General features: G+C 39.0%; 1 protein-coding gene across 4 annotated transcripts; it reads right to left on the bottom strand.

Annotated features, from left to right (window-relative positions):
* Nucleotides 1-903: 903 nt before the first annotated feature.
* Nucleotides 904-27,505, bottom strand: MDM2 (MDM2 proto-oncogene). 4 transcript variants are annotated; one of them, XM_081130497.1, is made up of 12 exons: nt 27,089-27,301; nt 26,409-26,543; nt 26,220-26,304; nt 23,852-23,926; nt 23,395-23,528; nt 22,245-22,294; nt 19,033-19,100; nt 18,814-18,910; nt 17,705-17,865; nt 12,332-12,487; nt 8,466-8,543; nt 3,012-4,531 (listed from the first exon to the last, which is right to left on the bottom strand). In XM_081130497.1, the coding sequence occupies exons 3-12, from the start codon at nt 26,298-26,300 to the stop codon at nt 3,956-3,958; spliced, it is 1,476 nt and encodes a 491-aa protein (XP_080986623.1). In that variant the 5' UTR covers nt 26,301-26,304; nt 26,409-26,543; nt 27,089-27,301; the 3' UTR covers nt 3,012-3,955. The 4 variants fall into 4 exon arrangements, with proteins under 4 accessions (XP_080986621.1, XP_080986623.1, XP_080986622.1 ...); XM_081130496.1 differs by having other exon boundaries at nt 26,409-26,630; XM_081130495.1 differs by lacking the exon at nt 26,409-26,543 and having other exon boundaries at nt 904-4,531; nt 27,089-27,323.
* Nucleotides 27,506-27,875: the final 370 nt, after the last annotated feature.

Below are 27,875 nucleotides of genomic sequence, written 5' to 3' on the forward strand. Positions count from 1 at the left end.
TAATTCAAGGTTACCTCAGCTGAGTGTTGGAAGTTGTGGTCATGAATGGATGCAATGAGATTAAACATCTGATTTATTGGAAGTCGTTACTACCTGCCAGACTGAATCCTAGGCTCTATTATACATTTACTGTCTCTAATTCTAAGGGCACTAAGCAAGTATCAGATTTGCTATTAGAACTTAGCCCCTTCCACTCCATAGTATGAAAATTAAGTCTTGGGAGAGTCAGAATGCAAATGAACTTTGTTGCACTACAAAAGGTGAGAGAATGACGAAAAAGAAGCACCTAGAGCTCTAAAAGTCTAAAATGATCAGGCAGCACATTTGAGATAATATCCAACAAGCAATAAAGTTTTTTCCCATATATGAACCAAAAATGGGGGAGACCATAGGCGGTGAAGTCAATTTAGACAGATGTGACTGTGTTCTTGACAAAAGGCCCAATACTAGGTGTGGCCTAGGTTAGGGTGTGAATCAAAAACACACAAGTACTGTCCGGTCAGTGTTGCTCAGTGGTTGAGTGTCGACCCACGAACCAAGCAGTCACTGGTTCAGTTCCCAGTCAGGGCACAGGCCTGGATTGCAGGATCAGTCCCCAGTAGGGAGCATGCAGGGGGCAACCGATGTTTCTCTCTATCCCTCTCCCTTCCTCTCTAAAATCAATAAAAACATTTTTTAAAACACACAAAAGTACTAAAATTTAGCTGAGAAATGAAATTCATCTAACATGTCAGTAATGGAAAAATTGAACAATTATGGTTCTCTTATCCCAAACAGTATTATTTTAGCAATACTTTTATATATCATTCCAAATGCATTACCTATTAATTACTGAACTCGTAGGGCCTTCCATCTGCTTTCCACTTCACACTGCTCTTGTTCTATTTTCTTTTGGTTTTTATTAGACTGGCTACAATCCATTTTACAATTTAACATATTCAACACTTCTGAACACCTTCTAGTGGATATTTATCCTTTTAAAACATCATTTGTAAATGTCAAAAATTCCCTATTACATATAATTGAAAGCTGGCTATATCCTAGACAATATGGCCACAATCTAAACAACGGGTATTTTTTAAGCTGAAGAAATTTTTGTAAATGCTAAATCAAAACCCAGTTCAGAACCCAACCAACCATAAAGTGCCACTACAAACTTCTCACAATACACCTCATAACTTGCAGTCATCGTCACGAGCCTACAGACCTACACTAATCAGTGTCTTTAGAACCCTTATTAAAAATAAAAATCTAAACTAAATGATGCCAACAGCTAACCCTAGTCTAGCTTGGGGGCCCACAGGCTCCTGCTTTAAAGTCAGCTTCAAGACTCCAGTCTCAGTGCTTTGACTCATTCAATAAATTCTTACTGAGTACCTGTATGTATGTGTATCCCAATCAAGAAGAGGTTCTTGACCTCAGGAATGTAGTTTCGTACATGACCCAAAGAAATTACAGGCAATCACAAGAGGGATTTTTCATGCTGACAAGTGGCACAGTGGCTAGCTAGCCCCTCCCTGCCCAGGCTACATCCCTTCCAGGAGAGACAGTTCACTATTACTTGTTGAGAAACCACATAAGACGACCAGAAAGAAATGTGGTACCATGTGAACAGGATGAGGGGAAACACATGTCATGGCCCTATTAAAATTTAACATTCTCTCAAGTTGGCCTTACTCAGTACCTTGGAGGCTCCCAATTACATCAGGTTGCTCACTGATATGTGTACCTCCAAAGTGGGCAGGCGTGGCCATTCCAAAACCAAGCATATTCAGACCTGTACCTCTGGTTACACAAAAGGATGGTATTCAAATATAATTTCTATTTTAACAAGACTCATTATTATGGGAAAATATTAAGTGTTTTTGAGATCCAATAATCACATTCTTTAAACAATTCTTAAACATTTAATAAATCCTTAACTTGTAAATCAATAAATTTAAGTATACTAAACCAAAACTTGATTAGACAATCAAGACTACCTTAGCAATGCATAGGCCTGAAAGAGACTATTTGCACAGATCCGAATGTTCTGTAAATAGCACAGTCATTGCATTAACATACCCTAAATGTAGTGTTTATAATCTCATTTTTACTACCAACTCTCCTCAGAAAAGATTAATTCTACTTAGTTCTATATTTGAAGTATTACAAATCCCAAATTAATAAAGCTTTACTGTATTTGAGGGCCACTCTATGGCTAAGGTAATAATTGCATCAGCCATTTGTTTCCTACTTGCATGTGTACACATGGGTAAGTCACGTGTGCAGTTTTGTTTTTACAGTTTAATTAGTAACTGGCACAAACTTACTGTGTGAAATTATCCTTCAGTTCTATTCTAAACACAGTTCAGTCGATTTTACTGTCTTACCTGAGGGTGTACAACTGTCATACACGGGAGTAAAACACTGGGGACCTTCAATCAAAGTGGTAATTTATTTTGCTAAAGATTCATATTTAAATATAAATCAAGATGTTAACCTATGCAGTTTGAGATAGTTTGGAATCCTTTGTTCTGATCCTATCATTCTTGATGAAACGTGATGCAAAACTTCTAGACTATTTAGAGCAAAGTTATGACATTTCCAGCTGTTATTAAATTTCTTAATTACTCTTTGTCAATTCACTGGTTCCAAAACTGGGCATAAGCAAAGGTCTGAAACCTAACTACCAGGAACTGTGAAACCCAGCCCACGAAGGCACTTCAAAGTGCCTTAACAATTCAACTTAAACAACAGATTGCACTAAATCATGAAATTAGGTGTGAAAAAGAGCCTGACATATAGGTTAAGATGCCTAGGACAAGTCCACATTGTACTAGGGAGTCTTAAAGTTTTGTCTGTGGGTAAATGATGGTTATTCTCAAACTGACATTACCACCTATCCTTTACTAAACCAAAGCTGGACAAGAACATTTTTACTGGCAGAGCAAATATAACTGCCAATTTCTTTTTTGTTCGGAGAGTATTTTAACAGGTTCTGAAAACAGAAACTAAGGATCAAAAGGTTTAAGAATATCTAAAATTTAAATATTAAGTCTTTTACACAAACTTTTCTCTTTACATGAAAGGTACTAAGTTAGTTACACTTTAAATGTTCTCCTGAAAGTATTGGGGAGGGGCGCTGTTTTTATTACCAAGTGGTAACCATACAGTTGTAGGAAGTTAAAATAAAAAGTGCATTTTTTTCTTAAAAGATCTTATCAGAAGCAGAAATGTCACAGATGAGACTACTACTGGCTGTCTCTTCAAATTTATCCATTACAAACACCACACCATTTCCTTGAAATGGGAGTTTACAGTAGCATTCTGGCAGTTTCTTCCCCCCCCCCCCCTTTTTTTAAAATAAAATATGCCTTTTTTTTTTTTAATCCTCATCAGAGGATGCTTTTATTGATTTTTAAATGGGTGGGGGAGGAGAAACATTGATTGGCTGCCTCCCGCGCTGACATGAAATCGTATCTGCAACCTAGGTATTTGCCCTGACCAGGACAAACTACTTTTTGGTGTACAGGATGATGTTCCAACCAACTGAGCCACCTGGCCGGGGCTGGTGGTTTCTTGAAGTCAGTCATTTTCTCTCTCAGTTTCTATGTGGCTTCTTCTAAGTCCTTGGTTATAAAATTTCTGTTCAGCTAAACTTTAGCTGGTTATTCAGATTGTTCTACATTTTAGTTATAATTCCAGTTTGGTCCTGGAAGGTGAATGTAACATCCACCTTGTCTCCCACCACCTTGGATCTCCAAAATATTTTTTAAGAGATCAGACACTGTACTTCTCATTGAAGAGAAAGTGGAACTTATTTTTGTATGCCCCAGACCAGGGATCAAGCCCACAACCCAGGCATGTGCCCTGAGCAGGAACTGAACGGAGATCGCCTGGATCCTAGATCAAAGCTCAACCGCTGAGGCACACTCAGCAGGGCAAATCTAGGCTACTTTTCTAAACAGTTCAACTAGGAGAAATAAGTTAGCACAATCATCTGAATTGGTTGTCTACATACTGGACAGGGCTTATTTCTTTTTTTTAGCTTCTTTGCACAGGTAAAGCATGCCATAAGGTGTCCTGTTTTGCCATGGACGATGCAACCATTTTTAGGTCGGCCTTGGCAAATCACACAAGGTTCAATAGCATTACTGGGAAAATTAGATTCCACACTTTCTTCTTTGTCCTGTGTTTCTTCCCTCTCAAACTCTTTGACATCTTCTTGGCTGCTATAAATGATGCTACTAGAAGTCGACGGCTGAGAATAGTCTTCACTTTCTTGGGACTGGGAGGCTTGTGTGATCTTTTCATCATTTTCCTCAACACATGATTCTTGGGAATCACACACTGTACTTTTTTTACAATCAGGGACATCAAAGCCTTCTTCTTCTTGTGTTGAGTTTTCTAGTTTGCTTTCCTCAGGCATGTTTTCTTTTTCTTTCCCTTTGTCTTCAGGAAGCCAATTCTCACGAAGGGCCCAACATCTGTTGCAATGTGATGGAAGAGGAGGATTCATTTCATTGCATGAAGTACACTTCCAATAGTCCTTCAGTGAAATAAGACAGAGTTAGTTTCTGTAACCCTTTAGTGACTAGTCATATTAACAGTAACATTAATATGTCTAAGGTAAATGTATCACACAGCTCAATTTTCAGCATTACATGTTTATATAAAACATTCAACAAGTAAACAGTCTTTCCTCAAGTATGAGATTTTTAAGTACTTTTTCCTAGCTAAACTCTTAACCATGCACCTATAGAGTTATCTGTTGGAGGACACAGATACACAGCTGGTTCAGTGAGTTAAAACAAATGCTATGGGGTAAATCTATTCTGTAATGAGACTTACACCCACTCCACTCCCTTAAAGCCTCAACCCTGGATAGTGCCCGAGTCCACCCAATCAATCTAGATGAAATGACCACTCAATCTGCCATTGACTCCTTTAGAAGTGGTCTAAAACCAGGGCTCTCCGCTGAGTGTTCCCTAACTTCACCCACAAAAGCAATGCTGAAACATTCTTCAACAACAACTGCCAGCTAAAATCTGTCATCCCTGTCACTATCCAAAATGTATGCCCCTTACTTGTCCAGCCTTCCCCATGTTCTCAACTCTGTAAGTGCTCATTGCCTTTCCCTATCCCAACTTACTTCTCAAACCTTCTCACCATGCAGTCTGGATAAGGAACTACCCTAACATCCCCATCTCCCTGTCTTAACTGAATCACGGTTCTTGCCTGAGGATACTATACGTAACACTTGCCATAAAAGGTCCTGCCTATCTTGCCATGAATAATGTAACCATATCTAAATTGCCTAACAAATGACATAAGACATTAGCAAGAAACGTTGAGAATGTTCATTCTTTCACATTGGTTTTCTCAAGTTGAAGTAAGTTTCTTATAACTGATAAAACCAGACAAAGGTCTTGTAATATCAGGGGTTGGGGGTCCTTCCAAAAGCCCCAAAATTTGCAAAATCTGTATCTGAAACACTGCACTCAACTTGACATCAAATGAGTCTAATTACTTGAATTATGTTCTAATATAGCAAAAAAATTTTCAGAAATTTTACAACTTCACTTTTGCATCTGGATAATTGTTTCAACTCAGAAAGAAAAGTTAGATTTCCTATTCAAATATAAAAGGCAATATTAACAGAAATTAAAGCAAATATTCCGTTAAAAAAACTTCCAATACCTCAGGAACCCAGTGAAGCATGTAATATTAAGTCTTAATTTCTTTAATGGCATATCTAATACAAATAATATAAAAATGTTTATAATCAACAAGACTGGCAAATTTTGGTAACTATTAGAGGCTGGTGATAAGTATACCTGAGCTATTGTGTATGCTGTACATACGTGACGTTTTCCATAGTAATGTTATGTTTGCTGCTCTGACTGGGCGTTTTCTTCTCCCCTGTCTTCCAAATCCGTGACTTGATCCTCACCATCCAACCCACTGTTTATTCCTCCTCATGTACTCTTCATTTCTGACGCGTTCTTCTTTACGGTTTCTGTGACCTTTTTTACATTGACTGTTTCTTTGGTTAAGTTCTCATTGATTTCATCCATTATCCCCCTAAGTGCCCTGAGCATTCTTATATCCATTGTTTGGAACTCTGTCAGGTAAATTGCTTACCTCCATTTCATTTCGTTTTTCCTGGGGATTTCTCGTTCTTTCATTTGGGGCATGTTTCTTTGCCTCCGCATTTTGGCTTCCTCTGTTTCTGTGTATTAGGTAGATCTGCTATGTCTCCTAGTCTTGGTAGGGTGGTTTTATGTAGTAGGTGTCCTGTGGGACCCACTGGCGCAGTCTCCTTGATCACCTGCACTGGGTGATCCAGATATGTCCCTTGTGTGGGTTACGTGGGCTCTCCTGTTGTAACTGACTCTTGATTGCTATTGGCCCATTCATGTGTGCAGTCAACCCTCAGGTTGGCTGACTGTGAGGATCAATCCCGACCACAGTGCACAAGCTGCTGTGCAGGTGCTGACCACATGAAGCAGAATTCAGCTCATCAGTGTTTGGTGCCTGCCAACATCTTTTGGATATGCCACTTGTGAAGCTTAATGGATCCTGCTCTGATGTTGTCTGTGAGGCCTCTTGGGAGGGACTCTGGTGCAGATCAATGTCAGATGCTGTCTATGACTGGCCCTGGGCAACCTGTTTGGAGCTGCAAAGTGATCCATGGTTTGTGGCTGCCTCTGCTGGGCCTGGGTGTGTGCAGGAAGGATTAAGTTGTGTGCCAAGGCTTGCTTTTACCAGCTTTGGACCCGGGGGCTGGTCAGCAAAAGTCCCTAGAAACCACAAGGTCCGCCTCCGCCTGCCTCTGCCTGCTGGCTACCTGTTAGCCTCAGCCACTGAAAAGAACCTCTGGCAGTCCTCCAGTTGCATGCAATAGGTTCTGAGTGCCCAGGTAGGGGCAAGAAGTGTTGTTCTCCATATCTATATGGGTTCAATCTTGGTGCCAGTGCTGGGTCTGAGACCACTCAGCAAATGTCCCAGGGTATAGTAAGTCTAGCTGCCACCCACTGAGTCCTCATACACCTTTGTGGTGGGCAGGGTCTCAGGGAGTAGTCAGGGTGAGGAAAGCAGAGTTTATCAGGCCTAAACAAACTAAGATTTGGCAGTGTGACAGGAAGGCTCTGCACTGGTTGGGCATGTGAGAGAAAAATTTCCTGAGAGCCACACAACTCAGGTCTTTTTTCCTAGATTCTGCCAGGAGCCTGATCTCAGGAGGGAGGGGCTGCTGGGAGTCCACAGAGAGGGAGGTCCTGGTCAGGTGTGGGGAAAGTTGGGGGGTATGGTCCTCACCCCAGAGTCACACAACTCACTGTCCAGGATCATGCCCAGACCTTGACAGGGTGGAACCACCAAGAGTCAAGAGGGTGGGGCCATCAGGAGCGAGGAGAATGGGATTATCGGATCTACAGTGAGGGGAGGCACCAGTCAGGATCACCGGAAAGTGACGGCAACAGTCCCTGCCCCCAAGTCACACAACTCAGTCACTGACATACCCTGAGTCTGCCCAGACCACTAAGCCCCAGCCCAGGCTGCTGACTCCTTAGCAGGGCAGAAGCTCCACAGGGTGAGCCCACCAGGAGAACAGAGGGTGGTGCAATTGCTTTCTCCCAGGCAGATGCTGCATGGAGTGGCACGCTCCACCCAAGAACGACAGGGTTTGTGATGAGGAAGAGGGACTCAGCACAGGAGGTCCCAGCAGTTGTCCCCTTAGCTCTCACCCCCGTCTTCTCACACACCTCTAGTCTGCTCCACTCTCCCTCCTCCAGAGTCCAGGGTGAGTGGCTGTGAACAAAATTTTGTGTGTTGGCCCTTTAAGACGGTGCCTGAATTTCTAGCAGAATCCCACCTCTCCCTGGCAGACAGAAATCCCACTGCTTTTCACAGCCAGATGTTATATGGGCACCTCTTCCTGGCTCTGGTGCTCTGGGCTGGAGGGCTGGCTTCGGACTGAGACTCCAGCTCCTAAAGGGGAACCTCTGCAGCTGATACATCCCTCTAGACTCTCAGCTGCGGCCCATGGGAGCAGGGCCAGCCCTTTTTGCATCTCCGTCCTTCCTACCAGTCTCAATGTGGCTTATTCCATAAATCCTTGGTTATAAGACTTCCCTTGAGCCAGTGTTCAGTTGGTTATTCAGGTTAATTGCTCTATATTTTAGCTGTATTTCCAGTTTAGTCCTGGGAAGAGGTGGGTGTACCTTCTGCCTATTCCACCGCCATCTTAGATCACCTTCCATAATAATGTTCTTTAAAAGTTCAAATTCCATCTCAAAAAACTAAAGAAATGTAGCAACAGATCCCAACATAATGAATAAAAGAACAAAAATGCTTTCAATCATTAAAATTTTAAAGATTTTAACTTTATAAAAATTGCCTGACGGGGAAGTAGACTAGACATATTCTAATCTTGACTTCAATGTAATTTTTTGACACCTTAAAAATAGATGTATACTTACAGCTAAGGAAATTTCAGGATCATCTTCAAATGAATCTGTATCACTCTCTTCAGCATGATACACAGTAACCTGATATACCTAATAAAATAAATCCATTATTTTTTCTACCAAGAAGGCTTCTTAGTAAGTTCTAAAGAAATAGCATGTACTACTATATATAAGAAATTCTGAGACAAAGGTCAAATGGAATGAGGGAATGTAAAAGGGGAGAAATGGAGATTAGGGAAATCCTGAGCCAATATGGTAAAAAGTCACATAGGATATTTAAAATGAATAAAGCAAAATACTCAGTACAAGCATCTTATTTTGTAAACATTATTAAATAACAATGAAACAGCTAGAAATGTAGGCAACAGATCTAGAGATACTATGTGACTTTATATAACTGCACGCATGCTTCACTTTTATAAAAAGTAAATTAACACTAATAGAGGGGAACCAAATTAAGTATTTTTAATGAGCAGACTATTATAACAATGCTCATTCAGGTCTACTTACTTCTTGGCGTATTTATAAAAATATAAATCAGGAGAGATTAAAGACAGCAGCAGGCTGAGTGGAAGCTACACTGACTCCCAGGACCAAACTGGAATTACAACTAAAATATAGAAAAACCATCCTGAATAATCAACTGCAACTGAAGACGAGCTGGAGGGCACCATCATAACCAAGGAGGAAAAGTGGAGACCACATAGAGACTGGCAGGAAGTGTGGAGGTGCAAGAGGGATGGCTGGGCTCCCACAAGCAGCAGCTGAAGGTCCAGAGGGATATCTCAGCTGTGGGGGGTTCCCACTGAGGACTCTGGGGCCTAAACCCCAGGCTGTGCTTCCCAGCCAAGAGCACCAGAACTGAGAAAGGTGCCCACATATAACATCTGGCTGTGAAAAACAGCAGGGTTTTTGTTTGCCAGGGAGAGACGGCTGGAAATGCAGGCACTCTCCCTCTTAAAGAGCCAATGCACAAAGTTTTGTGTGCAGCCACGCACCTTGGGCTCCAGCAAAGGACGGGCAGAGTGGACTGGAGCTCTGTGAGGAGAATCTAGTGTTGCAGGCTCTGGAGATAGAGCTCAAGGCCACCCCTCTGGATTCCTGTGCTGAATCATTCTCCCATACTGCAGAGGACATCTTTCTCAGGCAGACATTTACCTTCCAAGCACCTTTTGCCTGAGGGGAAGCAATTACCCCACCCTGCTGGAAAACCATTCACCCTACCCCTGGCGTTTCTACAGCCTGAAGCTCATTAAGAGAATCAGATTAATCAGCCTGCAGGCAGAGGCAGACTTCAGAGTGCTTTGAGTCTTTGCCTGATCTGCTTCTGGACCTGGGCCTTGGAAAAGCAGACTTTGGTGTGCATCTTGATCCTGTCCAAATGCACCCAGCCCCGACAGAGGGGACCTCAAGGCCAGTCACAAACAGTGTTTGACATTGGCCTGCACCAGAGACCCTCCAAAAAGACTGAGAGTCCTAGCAAGCCTACCTAATATGTAGAAACAAACCCAAATAGGCAGCCAAAATGGGGAAGAAAAAAAAAAAGCTCCAAATGAAAGAAGAAGAGAAGTCTCCAGAAAAAGGGCTAAATGAAATGGAGATAAGCAATCTATCAAATACAGAGTTCAGATTACTGATTGTAAGGATGCTCAACAGCATGAAAGAAGATACAGAAACTATGAAAAATGACCAGTCAGAAATGAAGAATGACATAGCAGAAATAAAGAATACATTGGAAGGAATAAACAGCAGATTAGAACAAGCTAAGGATTAGATCAGTGAATTAGAAGACAGGGTAGAAAAAAAATCACTCAAACAGAGATCCAAAAAGAAAAAACAATTAAAAAAGAGGACAGCCCAACTAGCGTGGCTCAGAGGTTGACCACTGACCTATAATCCAGGAGACAGAGGTTCAAAATTCCTGGTCAGAGCACAAGTCCTGGCTGCAGGCTCAATCCCCAATGGGGGGCACACAGGAGGCAGCCAATCAATGACTCTCTCACCATTGATGTTTCTATCTCTCTCCCTCTCCCTGCCGCCTCTCTTTTAAATCAATAAAGCTATATATTTTTTTAAAAAACCTCAAAACAGGACAGTTTAAGGGAGCTGTGGGACAACATGAAATGTAACAATATTTGCATTATAGGAATGCCAGAAGAGGTTGAAAGTAAGCAAGGGTTAGAGAACCTGTTTGAAGAAATAATGGCAGAAAACTTCCCTAACCTGGTGAAGGAAAAAGTCACACAAGTTCAAGAGGCACAGAAAGTCCCAAGCAAGAAGAATCCAAAGAGGCTCATGCCCAGACACATCATAGTTAAAATGCCAAAAATTCAAGACAAAGAGAGAATATTATAGGCAGCAAGAGAAAAGCAACCTTTTACCTACAAAGGAGCTCCCACAAGGCTGTCAGATGACTTCTCATCAGAAACTTTACAGGCCAGAAGAGAATGGCATGAAGTATTCAAAGTAATGCAAAACAAGGATCAGAAACCAAGACTACTCTATCCAGCAAGGCTATCATTCAGTCATTCAGAATAGATGGTGAAATAAAGAGCTTCCCAGACAAAAAAAGACTAAAGGAGTTTATCACCACCAAACCAGCATTGCAGGAAATGTTAAAGGTACTGCTGTAATAACAAGAAATAGAGAAACACAGGCATAAAGAATTAAAATGGCAATAAATAAGGACCTATCAATAATAACCTTAAAGGCTTTAAGGAAGAGATCAATAGCAGTACAGTCATAGTCATGGACTTTAACACCCCACTGACTTAACTGGATAGATCTTCCAGACAAAAAGTCAACACAGAAACAGTGACTCTAAATGGCACACTAGATGAGATAAATCTAATTGACATTTATAGGACATTTCACCCCAAAGCTGCAGAATATACGTTCATGCACGTGGGTCATTCTCAAAGACAGACCACATGTTAGGACATAAAACCAGATTCTATAAGTTCAAGAAGAGTGAAATCATATCAAGCATCTTAGATCACAATGACATGAAATTAAAAATCAACTATAGTAAAAACATTCAAAAACATTCAAACACATGGAGGCTAAATAGCATGTTATTAAACAATGAATGGGTTACCAATAGGATCAAGAAAGAAATCAAAAACTTCCTGAAAACAAATAAAAATGACACATGACAACCCAAAATCTATGGGACACAGCAAAAGCAGTCCTAAGAGGGAAGTTCATAACACTACAGGACTACCTCAAAAAGCAAGAAACATTTTTAGTAAAACTATCTAACCCCACAACTTAAAGAATTAGAAAGCTCCCCTGTGAAGCCATCCGGACCAGGGCTTTTGTTTGCTGGAAGTTATTTTTTTTTTTACTGCTTCCATTTCATCAGTTGTTATTGGCCTATTCAGGTTTTCTGATTCTTCCTAATTCAATTTTACATGGTCTCACTCATATGTGGAATCTAATAAACAAAATACACTGAGGAGCAAAATAGATCCAGAGACATAGAAACATGGAACAGACATGAATCTCAGTGGGAAAGCAGGGGTTGGGGAGTGGGTGAGGAGAGATTAATCAAAGAACTTATATGCATATATGCGTAACTCATGGACACAGACATTGGTATGGTGAAGGCCTGGGAGGGTGGATGCAGGGTGGAGGGGATCAATGAGGGGGAAAAGGGATATCTGTAATACTTTCAACAATAAAGATAAATTTAAAAATATATATATATCAGACAAGAAATTACAAAGCCTGAAGTCCACGTAACAATATTCTAGTTTGAACAAATCAAGCTCAAGTATTTAAAGTGAAATCTGAATATATTATTTCAATGTCATAAGTCAACAAATATGAAAAATACTTTAAAAATTTTAGATAATAATTACAGAAAATAAAACTACCTCATCATCTTCATCTGAGAGTTCTTGTCCTTCTTCACTGAGGTTATAATCTTCTGAATTGAAAGACTCAACTTCAAATTCTACACTGAATCGATCTGAAACTGAATCTTGATCCATCCAATCACCGGATGGTTCACTTACACCAGCATCAAGATCCTAGAAACATCGAGGAAAAAAAAGTGACATTGTACATTATTTGTTGGCCTCTGTAACAGCTTCCTAAATCATCCCTGTGCCTAACTCTTCCTCAGTTCTATCCTGCACACTGACACGAGATTAAGATTCTGGGTCATTACTACATCATTTTCCCTGTTCAAAACCTCATTATAGCCCAGCTGGAATGGCTCAGCAATTGAGCATCGACCTAGGATCCAAGAGATCATGGCTCGATTCCCAGTCAGGGCACATGCCTGGGTTGCGGGCTCAATCCCCAGTAGGCGTCGGGCAGGAGGCAGCCAATAATGACTCTCTCATCATTGATGTTTCCATCTCTCTCCCTCTTCCTTCCTCTCTCTGAAACCAATAAAGATTTTTTTTTTAAAGAAAGACTGAATTTAACATTTTAAAAAAACACCTCATTTAGGAAAAAGGGCAAATCTCCTTGGTATTCAACATATAATACAATATGATTATATTAACATTTTCAGCTTATCTCCAACAAGACACTCCCTTCCTCCCATAAATATTATCAGCCAGATCTAGGTTGTTTCCTCAACCAAACTTGGCACTTCAACTTCCACCTTCCCTAACTGCGTTAGTTTTTAAGACCTGCTCATCCTTTTTTGCCAAAGTCTCTGTCAAATCATATCTTAAAAAACTCTATGAACATTTTATTATTTTTACTATTATTTTATTATTTTTATTATTTTTATTTTATTATTTTACTTTATTTTATTATTTTTACTACTTATATATTACTTATTATATTTCCCCACACATATTACGTGAAACATAATTATGAACACTTGTTTCTTATCTGAATTATGCTCACTTTAAGAGTTAAGACCATGGCCCTGGCTGGTGTGACTCAGTTGGTTGGAATGTCATCCTGTACACCAGAAGGTGGTGGGTTCGATTCCTAGTCAGGGCACATACCCAGGTCGTAGTCGGGGAACATGTGGGAGTCACCTGATTGATGTTTCTCACATCAATGCTTCTCTCTCTCAAATCAATTAAAAGACATATCCTTGGATAAGGATTTTTTTAAAAAGTTGCCCTGGCTGGCATGGCACAGTGGTTAGATCATCAGCCTGTGGTGCATTGGTCTTAGGTTCAATTCCCCATGAAGGGCACATACCTGGGTTGCAGGTTCAAACCCCACCATGGGTTGGGGCGTTGCAGAAGGCAACCAATCAATGTGTCCCTTGCTCCTCTCTCTCTCTCTTCCTCTCTCCCCCCCTTTCCACTCTCTCTTAAAGTCAATGAAAAAAATACCCTCACTCCTCAGGTGAGGATTAAAAAAAAAGTTAAGACTGTGTCTTAATCATCTTTATATCTTCAGATTGGAAGGATGCTAGTAGCTACAACAATAATTATGAGATTTATGTTTTATAATGAACTCTGAGAATTTCTTTGGAGGAGCTTTCAGAAATAATTTTTTGAAAGCTATTTCAAAAAAATTTTCAGAAAAAAATTCTGTATCTGCCAATGTGATCCCTCATTTTAGGTCTCTAACTAATAGTGTAAAAACTTCCTTTCTGCTGTAGCCCTGAGTGGTTATTGTATAAATGGGCAAGTTTATGCAACCCGGGTCAGATGTGAACACTGATCCTGTTCCTGGCCAGACGTGAACACCGATGACAGCACATTAGACAGCCCCTACAGCCATGCTCTGGTGGCTGGAATTGACTGCTGTCGCTGCAAACTGACAGCTGCCATGGGCAAGAAGAAAACTGCCAGCAAGACAAAAATCAAGTCTTTTGTGAAAGTTTATAACTACAATCACCTCATGCCCACAAGAGTACTCTGTGGGTGTCCCCTTGGACAAAACTGTTGTCAACAAGGACATCTCCAAAGACCTTGCTCTGAAATGCAAGTCCCAATGGGAGGCCAAGGTCAAGTCCGAAGACCTGCAAGAACAAATGGTTCTTCCAGAAGCTGTAGTTTAAATCTTTTTTGTTTCAGTCATTAGAAATCCAAAAAAAATTTAGACTAGGATAAGAACCTAATAAGACCTTCAGTCTTAGTATTTGCTGTCAGTGGCTAAGGGTAGGAACACATGCAAAGCAAAAGGCTAGAACTAGACAAAGTATATAAAGTCTAGGAATTAGGATACATACATTTTTATTCTAGGTTTGCCACTAAGTAGCTATTAAACCTTGGACATATTTAACATATAAAGGCAACAGTTACTTCATCTATGAAAGGAGTTTAAATTAAATGATCTCTAATAAGGTTTCCATCATTTATAAAAACAAAAACAAAGTATATTGTTTTATTTTATTTATTTTTGAGAGAGGATGTGAGAGAGAAACATCTATAGGCTGTCTCCAGTACACACCCACACCCTGACTGGGGCTCAAACCTGCCACCTGGGCATGTGCTCTGACCAGGAGTTGAGCCCACCACCTTCTGGTGTACAGGACGATGCTCCAACCAACTGAGCCACAATGGCCAGGGCCAAAGTATATTATTTTATAACCACTAAAGTCAAAATACTGGTGTGTTTTTTTAAGTGAGGTTAAGAAAGCAGTAGTAAAAGCAGCATTCATCAAGTTGCAGTTCTAATTCCTAACAAGGGCTCTATTAACAATCAGGATAAAATCAGAAGTCAAGGTAGACTACAATATCTTTAATAAAGTAACCCAACACACTGGATACAGTATTTCAATGAAGTAGTCTTTAGTACACTAAGTTTAGAATAAGAGGGTAAATCACAAGAAAAACTAAGTCCCAGAAAGCATCCTCTATGGCAGGAATCAGCAAACTGACCCAGCACCCATCTATTTTTATAAATAAAGCTTTATTGATCACAGCAATTTTTATAAATAAACTTTTATTGATTACAGCAATGCGTATTTATTTACTTATCATTTATGGCTGCTTTTGCCTTATGGCAAAAGTTGAGTAGTTGCAACAGAGACCATATGGCCTACAAAGCCCAAAATATTAGTATCTGGCTCTTTACAGAAAAAAATTGCCCACCCTGGTTCTAGGGCACTATGAAAAAAGTAATATTAAAAGTTTTTAAAAGTTCTGGCTAATGTTCTAAAGAGAATGACCCAGAAACTTTAAATACTGTATATTTTAAAAGCACCAGACAGGCTTGATTTAGAAAGATATTACATTTTTAAGTCAGAAATCCCTGGTTTTATCTGAATTCCACTTGTGACAGTTATTAGTTAAGGGATCTTAAATTATTTGAAACCCCTGAGTCACAGTTTTCCCATCTATAAATAAAGTTTGAAGCTGCTGAGATAATAAAATATCATGTAAACTGCCTGGTATAGAGCCTAGAATATATAGCCTTGGTTCCAGAAATTTGTTAAACTGTAAAGAAAAGATGGGAGGGAAATACATTTTCCTTTAACTCCATTTACAAATTGGTAAATGATGAGACCAAATGATGACTATAACATTCTTATATGAAGTAAAATAAATTTTAAAATTGCCCTACCAAAAGCTTTCACAACTAGGGACTTAACCTGAAAAACAAGATTTCTAATAGAAAGGAATTTTTGAAGAAAGTGTAGGATAGAAATAACAAAACAAAAGGAATTGCCTCTACATTGCTTTGATAAGGCAGTGGTTCCAGGTAGAAAGCAACAAGGACTTTAAATATCATTTACCTAGAATTCTCAAACTAACTTTTTAAAAAACTAAGTTTAATGGGACATTGTAAGGAATACAATTATCCGAACATGAAGTTTGTATACACATCAAGTTTTCTTTTAATGGATTCAATTTTCAGATCACACATATCTGCTTTCAAAAACCTATATTTTTTCACAGCATTTACTAAATGTTTTAATTATTTAATTACTGATGGTGTATCTCCCCAAATGGAACCTGGCATAGAAAAGACACTTAAATATCTACTGAATAAACTTGCTCTATCCATGCCATCTAGTGGCCTACATAAGTAACAGCTCTACTAAATACTAACTGAAGTGTTCACATCTATATCCACAAAATAACTGCTTTGGAAGAGAAAAACAAATACAAGCAACAAGAATACATAAAAAGAATAGGGTTACTATCACAACTGGTTCAGTCCCTTACATCTTCTAGAGAACTAAAAAATAACCACTCAGATCCAGAATAAGGACCACGAGGCACTGCAATATCACAAATGTTCTCATTTTAATAAAATTTTAAAGACCAATGTTTAATGACAAGAAAATATTCCATTTTCCAAGTACTCTTATTAGCAAAAACTTCACAGAACTCCTTTCAGTGACATCTCTTAAGAATTTTACTCCTGGCTAATACTTTGGAATTTTTATCAATCAAAAAGTACTGGTATCTGTCATCCATGCAATAATATACCCATTTCACAGCACTAGTAAACAGACTTTCCTGATGTCTAGATCTACATATGGCAAATGTGAAGCTCAGACTCTGCCAACTTATTTGCTGGCAACTATAGTAAAAATAATATTTTTATTCTAAATAGTCAAGACAAATTTGCCTTAGAATCCTAAAATATCTAACTGAATCAAATTTTCATTTTTGTTACCTTATTTTTTTAAAAAAAAAAAACTTCTAAATTCTGCCCTGGCTGGTGTGGCTCAGTTGGTTAGGCATCATCCCATGCACCAAAGGGTTGCCAGCTGGATTCCTGGACAGGGCACATGCCCGGGTTGGGGCTCAATCCCGGGTCAGGGGTGTGCAGGAGACAACCGATCAACGTTATACTCCCATACCACTGTTTCTCTCTCTCTAAAAATCTATTTAAAAATCTTAAAAAAAACACACAAAACTTCTAAATTCTCAGACTACCCTATACTCTAATTTATTTGAATTTACTACTAGTATTGTGGCCTGCAAGATTCTCCAATATATAGGGTGACATTAATAACTATTAATATTGGTACTAATTTTACCAACACATCTCAATGCAACTCCACTACCTTACACCATTCTCCCCAAACCTGGGGTTGGGATAAAGATCTACATATGTTTATTTGGAAAAAAACTTACCAGGAGCATTTGAGATCTTGCTCCCTGGCATATTGGCACCAGGTTGGTTTAAATCAACTTTTATAAATATTAAAAAAAAGAAAAAAAGAGGAGAAAAAAATGTACCACTGTGTACAGTAGCAACTGCATATCATATATGTGCATTCTACCTGAATATTAGAACTGCCAAACTTAGATTTTAAAAAAATAGTATTATTAAAATAAGTCATTTTATTTAAACAAGAAGATTACCGGATTTGATGGGGTCCCTGTTGATTCACTGCTACTGCTTCTTTCACAGCGTATCTCCCTTATTACACACAGAGCAAGGCTTTCATCAAAGGAAAAGGAAATACTATCAGATCTGTGGCGCTTTCTTTGACGTTCACCAGGTAATTCATCTGAGTTTTCTTCTGGATATGTAAGGAAAAACAAGTTAATTGCTACACAGATTTATTTAGAAACTGAGCTGTCATGAGATACCTGTTTGTACTAAAATTTAGTTCCAATAAAATTAAACTGCTGTTTCAACAGTCAACAATGTTTCATTGGATTTGTCCAGAGAACTATTTTTAAAAGCCTTTTAAAGTTCTTTCAGGACATTATCTCCATTAAGTCACAATTTAATCTATCCACAGTTTATATTAAACAAATAATCTAGGATTTCTGTCATAAATCAAACTTTAAGATACAAGACTTTTTTTTCTGAAAAATGCTTAATATACTTAGAAGGTACATCTGGAATTCACTTCAGCATAAGTTACAAATACAAATCGAATTTTCCCCCAAATAACTAACTTTTTGTTCCAGCCCCATGTACTTAATAAGACATCCTCTGTCCTTATGTACAAGATTCTAATCTGGGTTTCTCTACGTCACTGATCTTCTTTCACCTGATTCATATAGTTTTAGTTATGATGACTTCTGATTAGGCAACAGCCTCTCAAATTCTCAACTATTTTCTTTATCTTGTCTTTATTTCTAAGACGCTATTTGCCGTTTTCAAACTCATTGATGTTTTATCATTTATTAGAAACAAATACTTTAACTGCTAAGGTGACTAAGAACAATGAGTGAAACAGAGTTTATCTCCTTGTCCTCTGTTATCCTGACTAGGAAGCTGGCTAACTATAAAATCCAGGGGGCAAAGGAAACCATGCCTGCTGTGGTCAACCAGAAAAATGTTGCCAAGAGAGCAATTTTTAAACCAAATAAACCACATAAAACTAAGAATGAAACTCAGAAATTCATTCACCTAAATAAAAATAAAAAAGCACAATTTCATTAAGCCTAAATGTGCTAATTTCATTAGAAAATGAACACTAAAAAGCTGTCTGAAAATGACAAATATTCAAAAATACCTGTCTCACTAATTGTTCTCCTTCTAGATGAGGTAGATGGTCTAGAAACCAAATCTGAAGATGAAGGTTTCTCTTCCTGCAGCTCTTGCACAGAATCCTAAGCATTCAAGGGAAAAAAGACACACATCTTAACTTGTAACACCAGAAAGTTAATTCTCAGTTTTAGTAACCTTTCCAATTTCCAAGAATCTTACTAGAATGAATTAATTTCAAAATTACCTTTTGATTACTCCCACCTTCAAGGTGACTCCTGTTTTCACTCACAGATGTGCCTAAATTTGATGGTTCTGATAGAAAATAAAAACAGAAAAGCACAAACTAAGAAAGGGCTACTCAATAGATAGTCCAGGACAAAATGCTCACACAATTTAACTTTTCAACAAACATTAAATATGTGTCTCCCAGGTGCCATCGCTGTGTTAGACTCTGGAGATGTACATAAGATAACCACTTTCAATATAGAAGATACATGAGAATAATTATAAAGTATAACACACACAATAAAAGTGTAAGATAAATCAGTGGCGAAGAATGATTTTTTGGGAGGGACAGGACGGGGTATGAGGAACAAGGAATCAGGAAAGGTTTCAAAGAAGGTGTAGAAGTAGGACTAGAAAAGGCCATTCCATACTGAGGGAACACTGTGTAAACAAAACATCCGGACATGAACTATCAGTGCTTTTTGCAGGAAACTACTTACAATCACTGGAATGTAAATAGGACCATAAAGGATCCTGTCTTGCTAAACAACACAAGGATGAAAACTGCAAGGAACACTCATACTGGCAATCCCGCTTCTCCGCACTCTTTCTGGCTGATACTTCAGAATCTTCCCTAAGGTACTGTTGCAACCACTCCCCATTAAAAAGGTATAATCCAGCCCAGCCGGGCGTGGCTCAGCGGTTAAGCATTGACCTAGGATCCAGGCGATCAAGGTTCGATTCCTGGCCAGGGCACATGCCCAGATTGTGGGCTGCAGCCGATCAATGACTCCCTCATCATTGATGTTTCTGTCTCTCTCTCTCCCTCTCCTTTCCTCTCTCTGAAATCAATAAAGATATATTTCAAAAAAAAAAGGTATAATCCAAAAGATAAAACTGACTTGCTAGTGCACAAGTATTTTATCCAGAGAGCAATAAAGAACCCCTAAATGGTCTTTTTAAGCACAGGAGTGACAAATCACTCAGGCAAAATAGAAAAAGAGCGGAGGCAGGAAAACCAGTATTGGACATTAACTACAAAAATACCTAAACTAAGTATAGGTTTAGTATTACTAATGAAAAAGTATTAAAACCTAAACTAAGGCATGGAAAAAAGATCAATTCCAGAGAAATTAAAAAGGTAAAAATCAGGGTGTCTGATATACAAGGCAAGGGAGAAAGACATTAGAGGATTCCAAGATTCTACCCTGGGTGGATAAATGGGTGGTACCATTCACCAAGACAGAAACTGCAGAAGATAAACAGATTTGAATGAGAAGATACTGAACTAAAGTGGATGAAACCTATTCAGGTGGGTGAGTTTAGTTTTTAATTGGATATACAGGCACAGATCTCAAAAAGTCAAAGTTTCAGGTATACAAATTACTAAATATCATAATCCAATGTGCTTTACTGTTCCCTCCGAGACATTTTCACCTTAATGGGAAGTCAGGCCTGAGTAATAACAATTTGAAATTATATACAATGTCATAATAGTTTATTTCTTCTGTATGAGGAAGGTATTACACTTATTTTAAGTTGTACATATACATATTTTTAGTATAATAGGTATTACAAAGCAGATGTAATGAAAAAGGAAGCACTTAGGTGTGACAAGGTTTAGAACACTATGAGTTCTAAAGCTAATGCTACTAAACTGAAACCTGAAACAAACTCAGAATGGAAATAACATAAGTAATCTACAAGTTACCATCTCATTACCATAATTTTCTTAGTAATCTACCAATGTTTGTTTATTTTTTGGTGTTTTTCAAAATTCTACCAAGGTTAGTTTAACTGAATACATCAGAGATAATACTTTAGAAAACAGAAAAAACTACTACAGATACTATCTATAGTTGTTTATTTGCCTTCATTTGACTTCATAAAGAGCTTTGTAAAATAATAAAGTCACCAGACTAATAATTACCGATGGTGATGCCCTTTTCTGGGTCTTAAATCCTAACTTTGGAAGAATAAGTACTCAACACATTTACTAAACACCGTATTAATAAAACACTGTACTGCGTGTATGTGATGCAGAATGCAGACCTGAACAGGACATAAGAAAGAAATATCTCTGGCTGGTGTGCCTTAGTGGTTGAGCGTTGACACATGAACCAGGAGGTCACCGTTTCGATTCCCAGTCAGGGAACATGCCCGGGTTGTGGGCTCACTCTCCAGTTGGGGGTGTGCAGGAGGAAGCCAATCAATGTTTCTCTCTCATCCATGTTTCTAACTATCCCTCTCCCGTCCTCTCTCTCTAAAATCAGTAAGAACATATTTTTTTAAAAAAAAAGAAATGTAAACAATTGTAACAAAGCATTATAACAAAATTTAAATACAGAATAGTAGGAGCACAAAGGAGTGGTCAGTACATATTGGGTTCTGGGAAGTAAAGCTTCTGAGAACAGTTCTTTTTCTTTTTCTTTTTTTTGAGAACAGTTCTCAACTGACTTCCTAGAATGGGCTTTAAGAAATCTGTGGTGTATTGGAGCCAGCTCCTAGCATCACTCAAGCACACACTATGCACATCTCTTCCCAATTCTGTATGTTTGTATCCTACAAATGGCCATGGTGGGAGTATTTACAACATGGAAATCAGCAACCACTACAAATCAGGCCTTTTCCCCTGGAGAATGGGTTGTTAAACATTTACCAGCATACCACTATATATGTGTATCTTTCTAGAATGAGAACCCAGTGCTTTTGTCAGATTATTAAAGGGATAAGTAACCTAAAAATAACCTGTTAAGAACAAGTCTTAAGGTAGGAAAGTAAAATGCCACTTGCCTAAACAAATTGGTAAACAAAGCTTTGTCTATTATAAAAGTAAAAAAAAAACAACAAAAAATACCCATCCTTTCAAATGGTCCTACCTAGGTATATATATTACTTCCCAAAGCCTTTCAATACATTTCAGGTTTGATCACTTCTCTACTAAGCAGGAACTTTTGAAATGATCTACCTTTCAAAACAAATTCTAACTCTAATATCCCAAGGCTTAAACTGATGTAAACAGACATTTAACCTTACATATTGTAAATCTGCATTAGAACCTCAGGGTTATGTTGTTTTGTTCATATGTATTTCCTGTTAAATTTATCATATTTTTATTAAAATTAAAGCAACTTTTAAAGAGAATTATAATTATAAAATGACTAAACATATACAAAATGTCTTAAAAATATTTTCATGATATATGTTTATGGTATTCAAAAATTAACTTACCCTGCTGATTGACTATTACCAAATTTCTGTAGATCATTGTGTATATTTTCCTTGTAGGGAGAAAAAAAAGAAATGTATATTTTAAGATAAAAATGTACTAAACCGGAGTTAACCAGACTTTTAAATGCATTATATGAACTAGTGCACACAAACCAAATTTTAAATCACTGCATTCAAATTACATCAAGCTTCTAGGTCTTAAAAAGCACCATAATCAGTTGCAGAATAATTACATACAGCTACTTTTTACAATCACTACTAGGGTCCCTCTAGCTGAAAGATTTTGTCTCCATTTCCTGAAATGGGCCTTGTTTGGACTTTAACAAACCGCAGAGAATGGGTATAAACACAGAAGGCGGGTTAACATATGTACTTATTTTCAAAAAGAAATTGTCTAGCTCTGTGTTTAGAAGTAGACTACCTAAACAAAGTAGTGCATTATAAAAAACCCACTATAGGAACTTAATTATGACTTTCATCAACCTTGGATCAGTCATCTAATGGATTTTCTTCCTTGATCTTAAAATGTATTAAAGATAAAGCAGTATTCCTTCATTTCATAAATACAGACTGAGAACCTACTATACATCAATCACTGTTCTAGAAACGGGGAAAAGAATAGAACCAAATCTCTGCTCTCAAGGAACTTATATCCTAATAGGAAGACAATTCACTTATTCCAGTATTCACTGATATCATGCTATGTTTTTTGGTCACAAGATATTATTTCTAATTCTCAAGGTTAAGGGGGAAGTGCCAAATCCAACTATTTCTTTTTACCTTTGGGACTGATGATACAGCTCCTTAAACTCACAAAAATAAATATTCCTATTCATATCCTTTTCCAAGTCAATAATTTCCCTAGTATATAACCTCTCAACATATCAGAATTCAAGTCAAAGATAATTTTAATACCAAAAATTACATCTCCAAACAATAATTAATAAATAATAATACAAGAATAAACTCTCTTTCACATACAACTGTAAACCTACTTTGGTCCCACCCTGTATGCTATACTGCTAAGAAATTAAATTTTAGCATCTTTTATATGTAACAATTTTTCTTTGACAAAAGGGAATGAGGGTGGAGGTAAACTCAAACATTTACCCAGCTGGCCTTTTACAATAGACTAAACTGAAAAATTTACCTGTGTTCTTTCACAGAGAAACTTGGTACTCCAAACAAATCCCCTAGAAGATCATTTGAACAATACACAATATGCTGTTGCTTCTCATCATATAATCGTTTATTCATAATATACTGGCCAAGATAAAATATAACCTGAAATAGAAATATCATTTCTGCGCATTAAAGAAAATTGTTAGTTTCAAATACATTCAATATTTATCTGAAGAGGGTTAAACCAGCAACCACATTCACAACTACCTATACTAACAACCCTTTAAAAAGCTGCTTTCAAATCTTTTCCTTTTAATTTTATGGAGGCAGGGGCAGTGCTTCTGATTTAGTTAAATAAAACCTTAAAATGTATTTTTTCAAACCTTAACTCTGCCCAGATATCTAGGTACTACATATTAGGAAAGGAAATATAGTAAAATGCTAGTAAGACATTAGTTATCTCATTAGCTCTTAGTTCAGCTTACCTCTTTCATAGTATAAGTGTCTTTTTGTGCACCAACAGATTTTAACAACTTCAAAAGCAATGGCTTTGGTCTAACCTATGAAAAAAAATTTGCTATTATACTTCCAAAATTATTACAAAACTATAAGCCCCACTGCAAACATGTCCATAATTTCAATAAAGGTAGCAGACACATTTAACAATCTCATAAGGTTATCCTTCAAAAAATAAGTCATAAGTTACATAATGTTTTCACTAAATGTAACAGACTACATAAACTGAATACCACAGACCGTCTAGGGAGTTTGAAAAAAAATGCTAGGACCTAATTATTATCCAAATAGACTTCTCAAGTATTAGCAGTTGCCATCAAAGCCAGTATCCATGCCAATCCAGTGAAAATTACGTTTTTTCCTCCAGCTATTTGTCATCTGCTTCCTACCTTACAAACTCAGCCATAAATGGAATATTCCAATGAGCTTACTATAAACTAAATTACAAAATCCAAGAAAAATAAATAAATCTTTAGTGTGGGGCCTTTTGCCAATCTTTTCCTTCTACAGATTAGGTTCCTGAAGAATGAGAATTTAAATAACCAAACCAAGGTGACAAGATAATTAAGAGTAGATCTGAGACTGCAACTCATGTCCCTCAATTACAAGCCACAATTTTCTTCCTACTATATCATGCTGCCTCTTAGTTGGTCTCCATTTCAATTATCTACTTGATAAACATTTATTGAGCTTCTTCTATACCATGCACCAGACAGTAAGTGATAGGTATTGCTAAAAAAAGAAAAACAGCCCGACCAGGCATGGCTCAGCGGTTGAGAGTTGACATAGGATCCAGGAGATCGAGGTTCCATTCCTGATCCCGGCACATGCTGGAGTTGCAGGCTTGATCCCCAGTAGGGGGCGTGCAGGAGGCAGCCGATCAATGATGATTCTCTCACCATTGATGTTTCTAGCTCTCTCTCCCTTCCTCTCTCTCAAATCAACACAGGTGTATTTAAAAAAAAAAAAAGAAAAACATATGACCTGTATTCCAGGGCCACCCAACTAGACTAAAGGGAACCAAAGTTTTGCTATACTGAAGCTGCTTTTTGGGATACTGATTTTAAGCTGTTTATCAGGAAACAAAGGACTCAGAAAGAATTTCTGACCATTCCTCCCCACCCCACCTTTCCCAAGAGATTCAGACAGAAAAACCTGCTTTAGGAAGGAGATCACAGGATGTCGCCTTAGCCTAATTTGAATTAAGTATGATAAATAGTAGGCCTTGCCGGGACCAGTTAGCTAGATACCCTCTGCCCCACTTCTGAGTTGCCTAGCACGAATTTTCCTTCTAAGTAAGGAAAAATAAGTAAGTTCTGTTATTCCTCAAATACCTGTAAATTGCCCCTCTCTCATTTTTCAAATCTAATACCCCATCCCCGCTTTTCTCCTGTCCAAAAATGTCTTATACATCCAATGTTGCCTCACTGTCTTTGGAACTTTCATGATTATGTGAATTACCCATGCCCACTTATTAAAACTTTGATTTTCTCCTGTTAATCTGTCTGTTAGTTTATTAGCCCAGCTAGAACTTAGAAGGTGGGAGGAAAAATTTTAATATTTTTTTTAGCCCCACACTGTTAATGATCTTTTGGTGAGCTAGCAAGTTACCAGTAGCAATCACATATATATATAATTTAAGACCCATGAGTTAGCCTATAAAATCTTTTTTACAGAAATATTTAAGTAACACTTGTGTTAGAATATATGTACAAAGCAGCACTATTTGTAATACTCAAAAACTAAAGGCAATTAAAACAGAGTAAAGGCATAAATTTTTTTAAATGGCCTACTGTTGTGAAATACTATGCAGCCATTAAAAACAATTCTGTAATTTTATTTGACATGGATGTACTTATGTTTAATCTCATTTTACTAGAACAGAACAATAACATTAAAATTCACATGTCCACATATATACAAGGGTATATACATTTTTTAAAAATTTAAAAGACAGTCAAAAGACTAGAATTTTCACTTTTTACTTTCTACATTTCTATAAGCATGAATTACTTTTGTGACTTTTAGGAACCATTTAAAAAGTTAAATGCTAACCAGTCAAAACAGAAAAAAACTGTCATATAATAAACTTCAGCATCCAAGCTTAAGAATGGAATGGAACTCACTTTTAAATCCAGTGTGGTGAAAAGCTAAGAAAATACTGTTTCTTATAGTTAACTTTGATTCCACAGTTATGCCTGAGTAGCAGAATTTAAGCTATGTACATACAATTTCACTTAAAGAGCCATGCTATGATTAGGGTGGTCAACGGAATTCAGCTGACTACATCATAAAGTAAATTTTTTTTAAAGTTACACTTTGAGACAAAATACCAACCAAGGTCTCTTGTTCCGCAGCAGGAATCTGTGAGGTGCTTACAGCACCATCAGGAGACATAGACATGTTGGTATTGCACATCTGCCTAAGGGTGGGGAAGAAAATTAAAAAACGATAAAAACTTAAAATAATACCTTTAAATAAAGCTGCGTTTACTAAAACTAAAGCCATCTGCAAATGGGTCCTTACCTGGATCACTAGAGAATGGTTGCTGTATGCCTGTTACCACAGTGAATACAGCTGGCAAAAGTCGCGGTTTAAATAGCCCAGCTGGAGACAAGTCAGGGCTTAGCTCCTCTTACGCGGACTCAGAACGTGTCCGAACTTGACCAGCCCAAGAGGAAAAGCTGAGTCAACCTGTCCACAGAACCAGCCCGACCTCGCCCAGACTCCGCGCCCGCTCCCGACTGGCTGCGGAGCAGACACCTGTCATTATTCCAGCCCCAGCTAGGAGGCGGCCCGGCCTCCGCGCCCCTCGCCCACGTGACCTCCACCCAGCTGCGCGCAGAGCCCTCCGCCCGCCCGCCGGGAGCGCGCGCGCGGGCCCGAGCCCCGGGCGGTTACTAGCGCCCCTCCTTCCAGCAAAACCTCCGCGAACCCTTTCCACAAAATGCACAAAGGCTGCGCGCAGGGAAAACGCTGGAAGCCCCAGCAAGCGGAGAGACCCAAGTCACGGCGCAAACCCAGAACTGCCCACGCGCTTCCCGGCCGACAACTGCTCCTCACCAAGCTGGGTTTTCCGCGCCTCGAGTGGGGTGGCGGTTCCCCCAGGCTGCCCAGTTCCCCTCACGGGCCGTAGCAGCGCTCCACCCAGGGCTTCGGCGACTATTCTACTCGCGGGCCCCGGCCCCTGGGGCGCTCGAACTTACTATGTGCGGAGTAGGCTCCTGACGTAGGAAGCGGCAGGACCTCGGTCAGAGGGCTTAGGGCTGCCCGTCATCGCCCGGCTGCTTGCTCCATTTCCCTTCTAGAAACACAAGCCCGCACATGCCCCAGAAGGAGCCGAGCAGGACAAGGGCCACCGAAATCGCGACCCCTACCGCCCGAGGGCAGCGCGCCGGAAATCGCGGCCCATCCGGGCCTTTGTGTGCGCGCGCGCGCGTCAGAGAACCACGGCCTCGGCCAATTGGGGCGGGGGCTGAGCCGCGGCCTCCGCGAGGGGCGGTCCCGGCGGCGGGCGCGCGCCTCCCGGCAGGTGGGGAAGGGGCGCCCGGTGCGCGCGACTGGACCCCTCGCGCCACGAGTTCCCCTGGGGGCTCCGGCCTGCCCACAGCCGCCTGGTTTGCGCGGGATTTTTGGGACTTTGCCCGTTGTGCTATTTTTTGTATTTCTTGTGTTTACACTTCCTTACCGGGATGGAAACTGCAAGCAAATGAGTATTTAAGCGCCGCTACCAAAAAAGAAACCAAAATTAACAGCTGTGCGATATATTAAGCCTGCACCTCCAGCCGCGGAGTCGCATACGAATTTATGAAGACTTTTTTTTTTTTAAGTAAGACTACAAATAGCGCAATGTAGGCTTGTATCGCGGATGCCTGCAAATGTTCTAGTTTCAGAAATAAAAGACTGGTGGGTACAGAAGAGCGGTTACGTTTCCCTATGCTTCTAGAATGTTTGGCTTTGTTTATGGAACATAGGCATTCATTCCCTTAAAAA

This window comes from Miniopterus schreibersii (assembly GCF_964146895.1).
Source record: "Miniopterus schreibersii genome assembly, chromosome: 2".
Classification (NCBI taxonomy): Eukaryota; Metazoa; Chordata; class Mammalia; order Chiroptera; family Miniopteridae; genus Miniopterus; species Miniopterus schreibersii.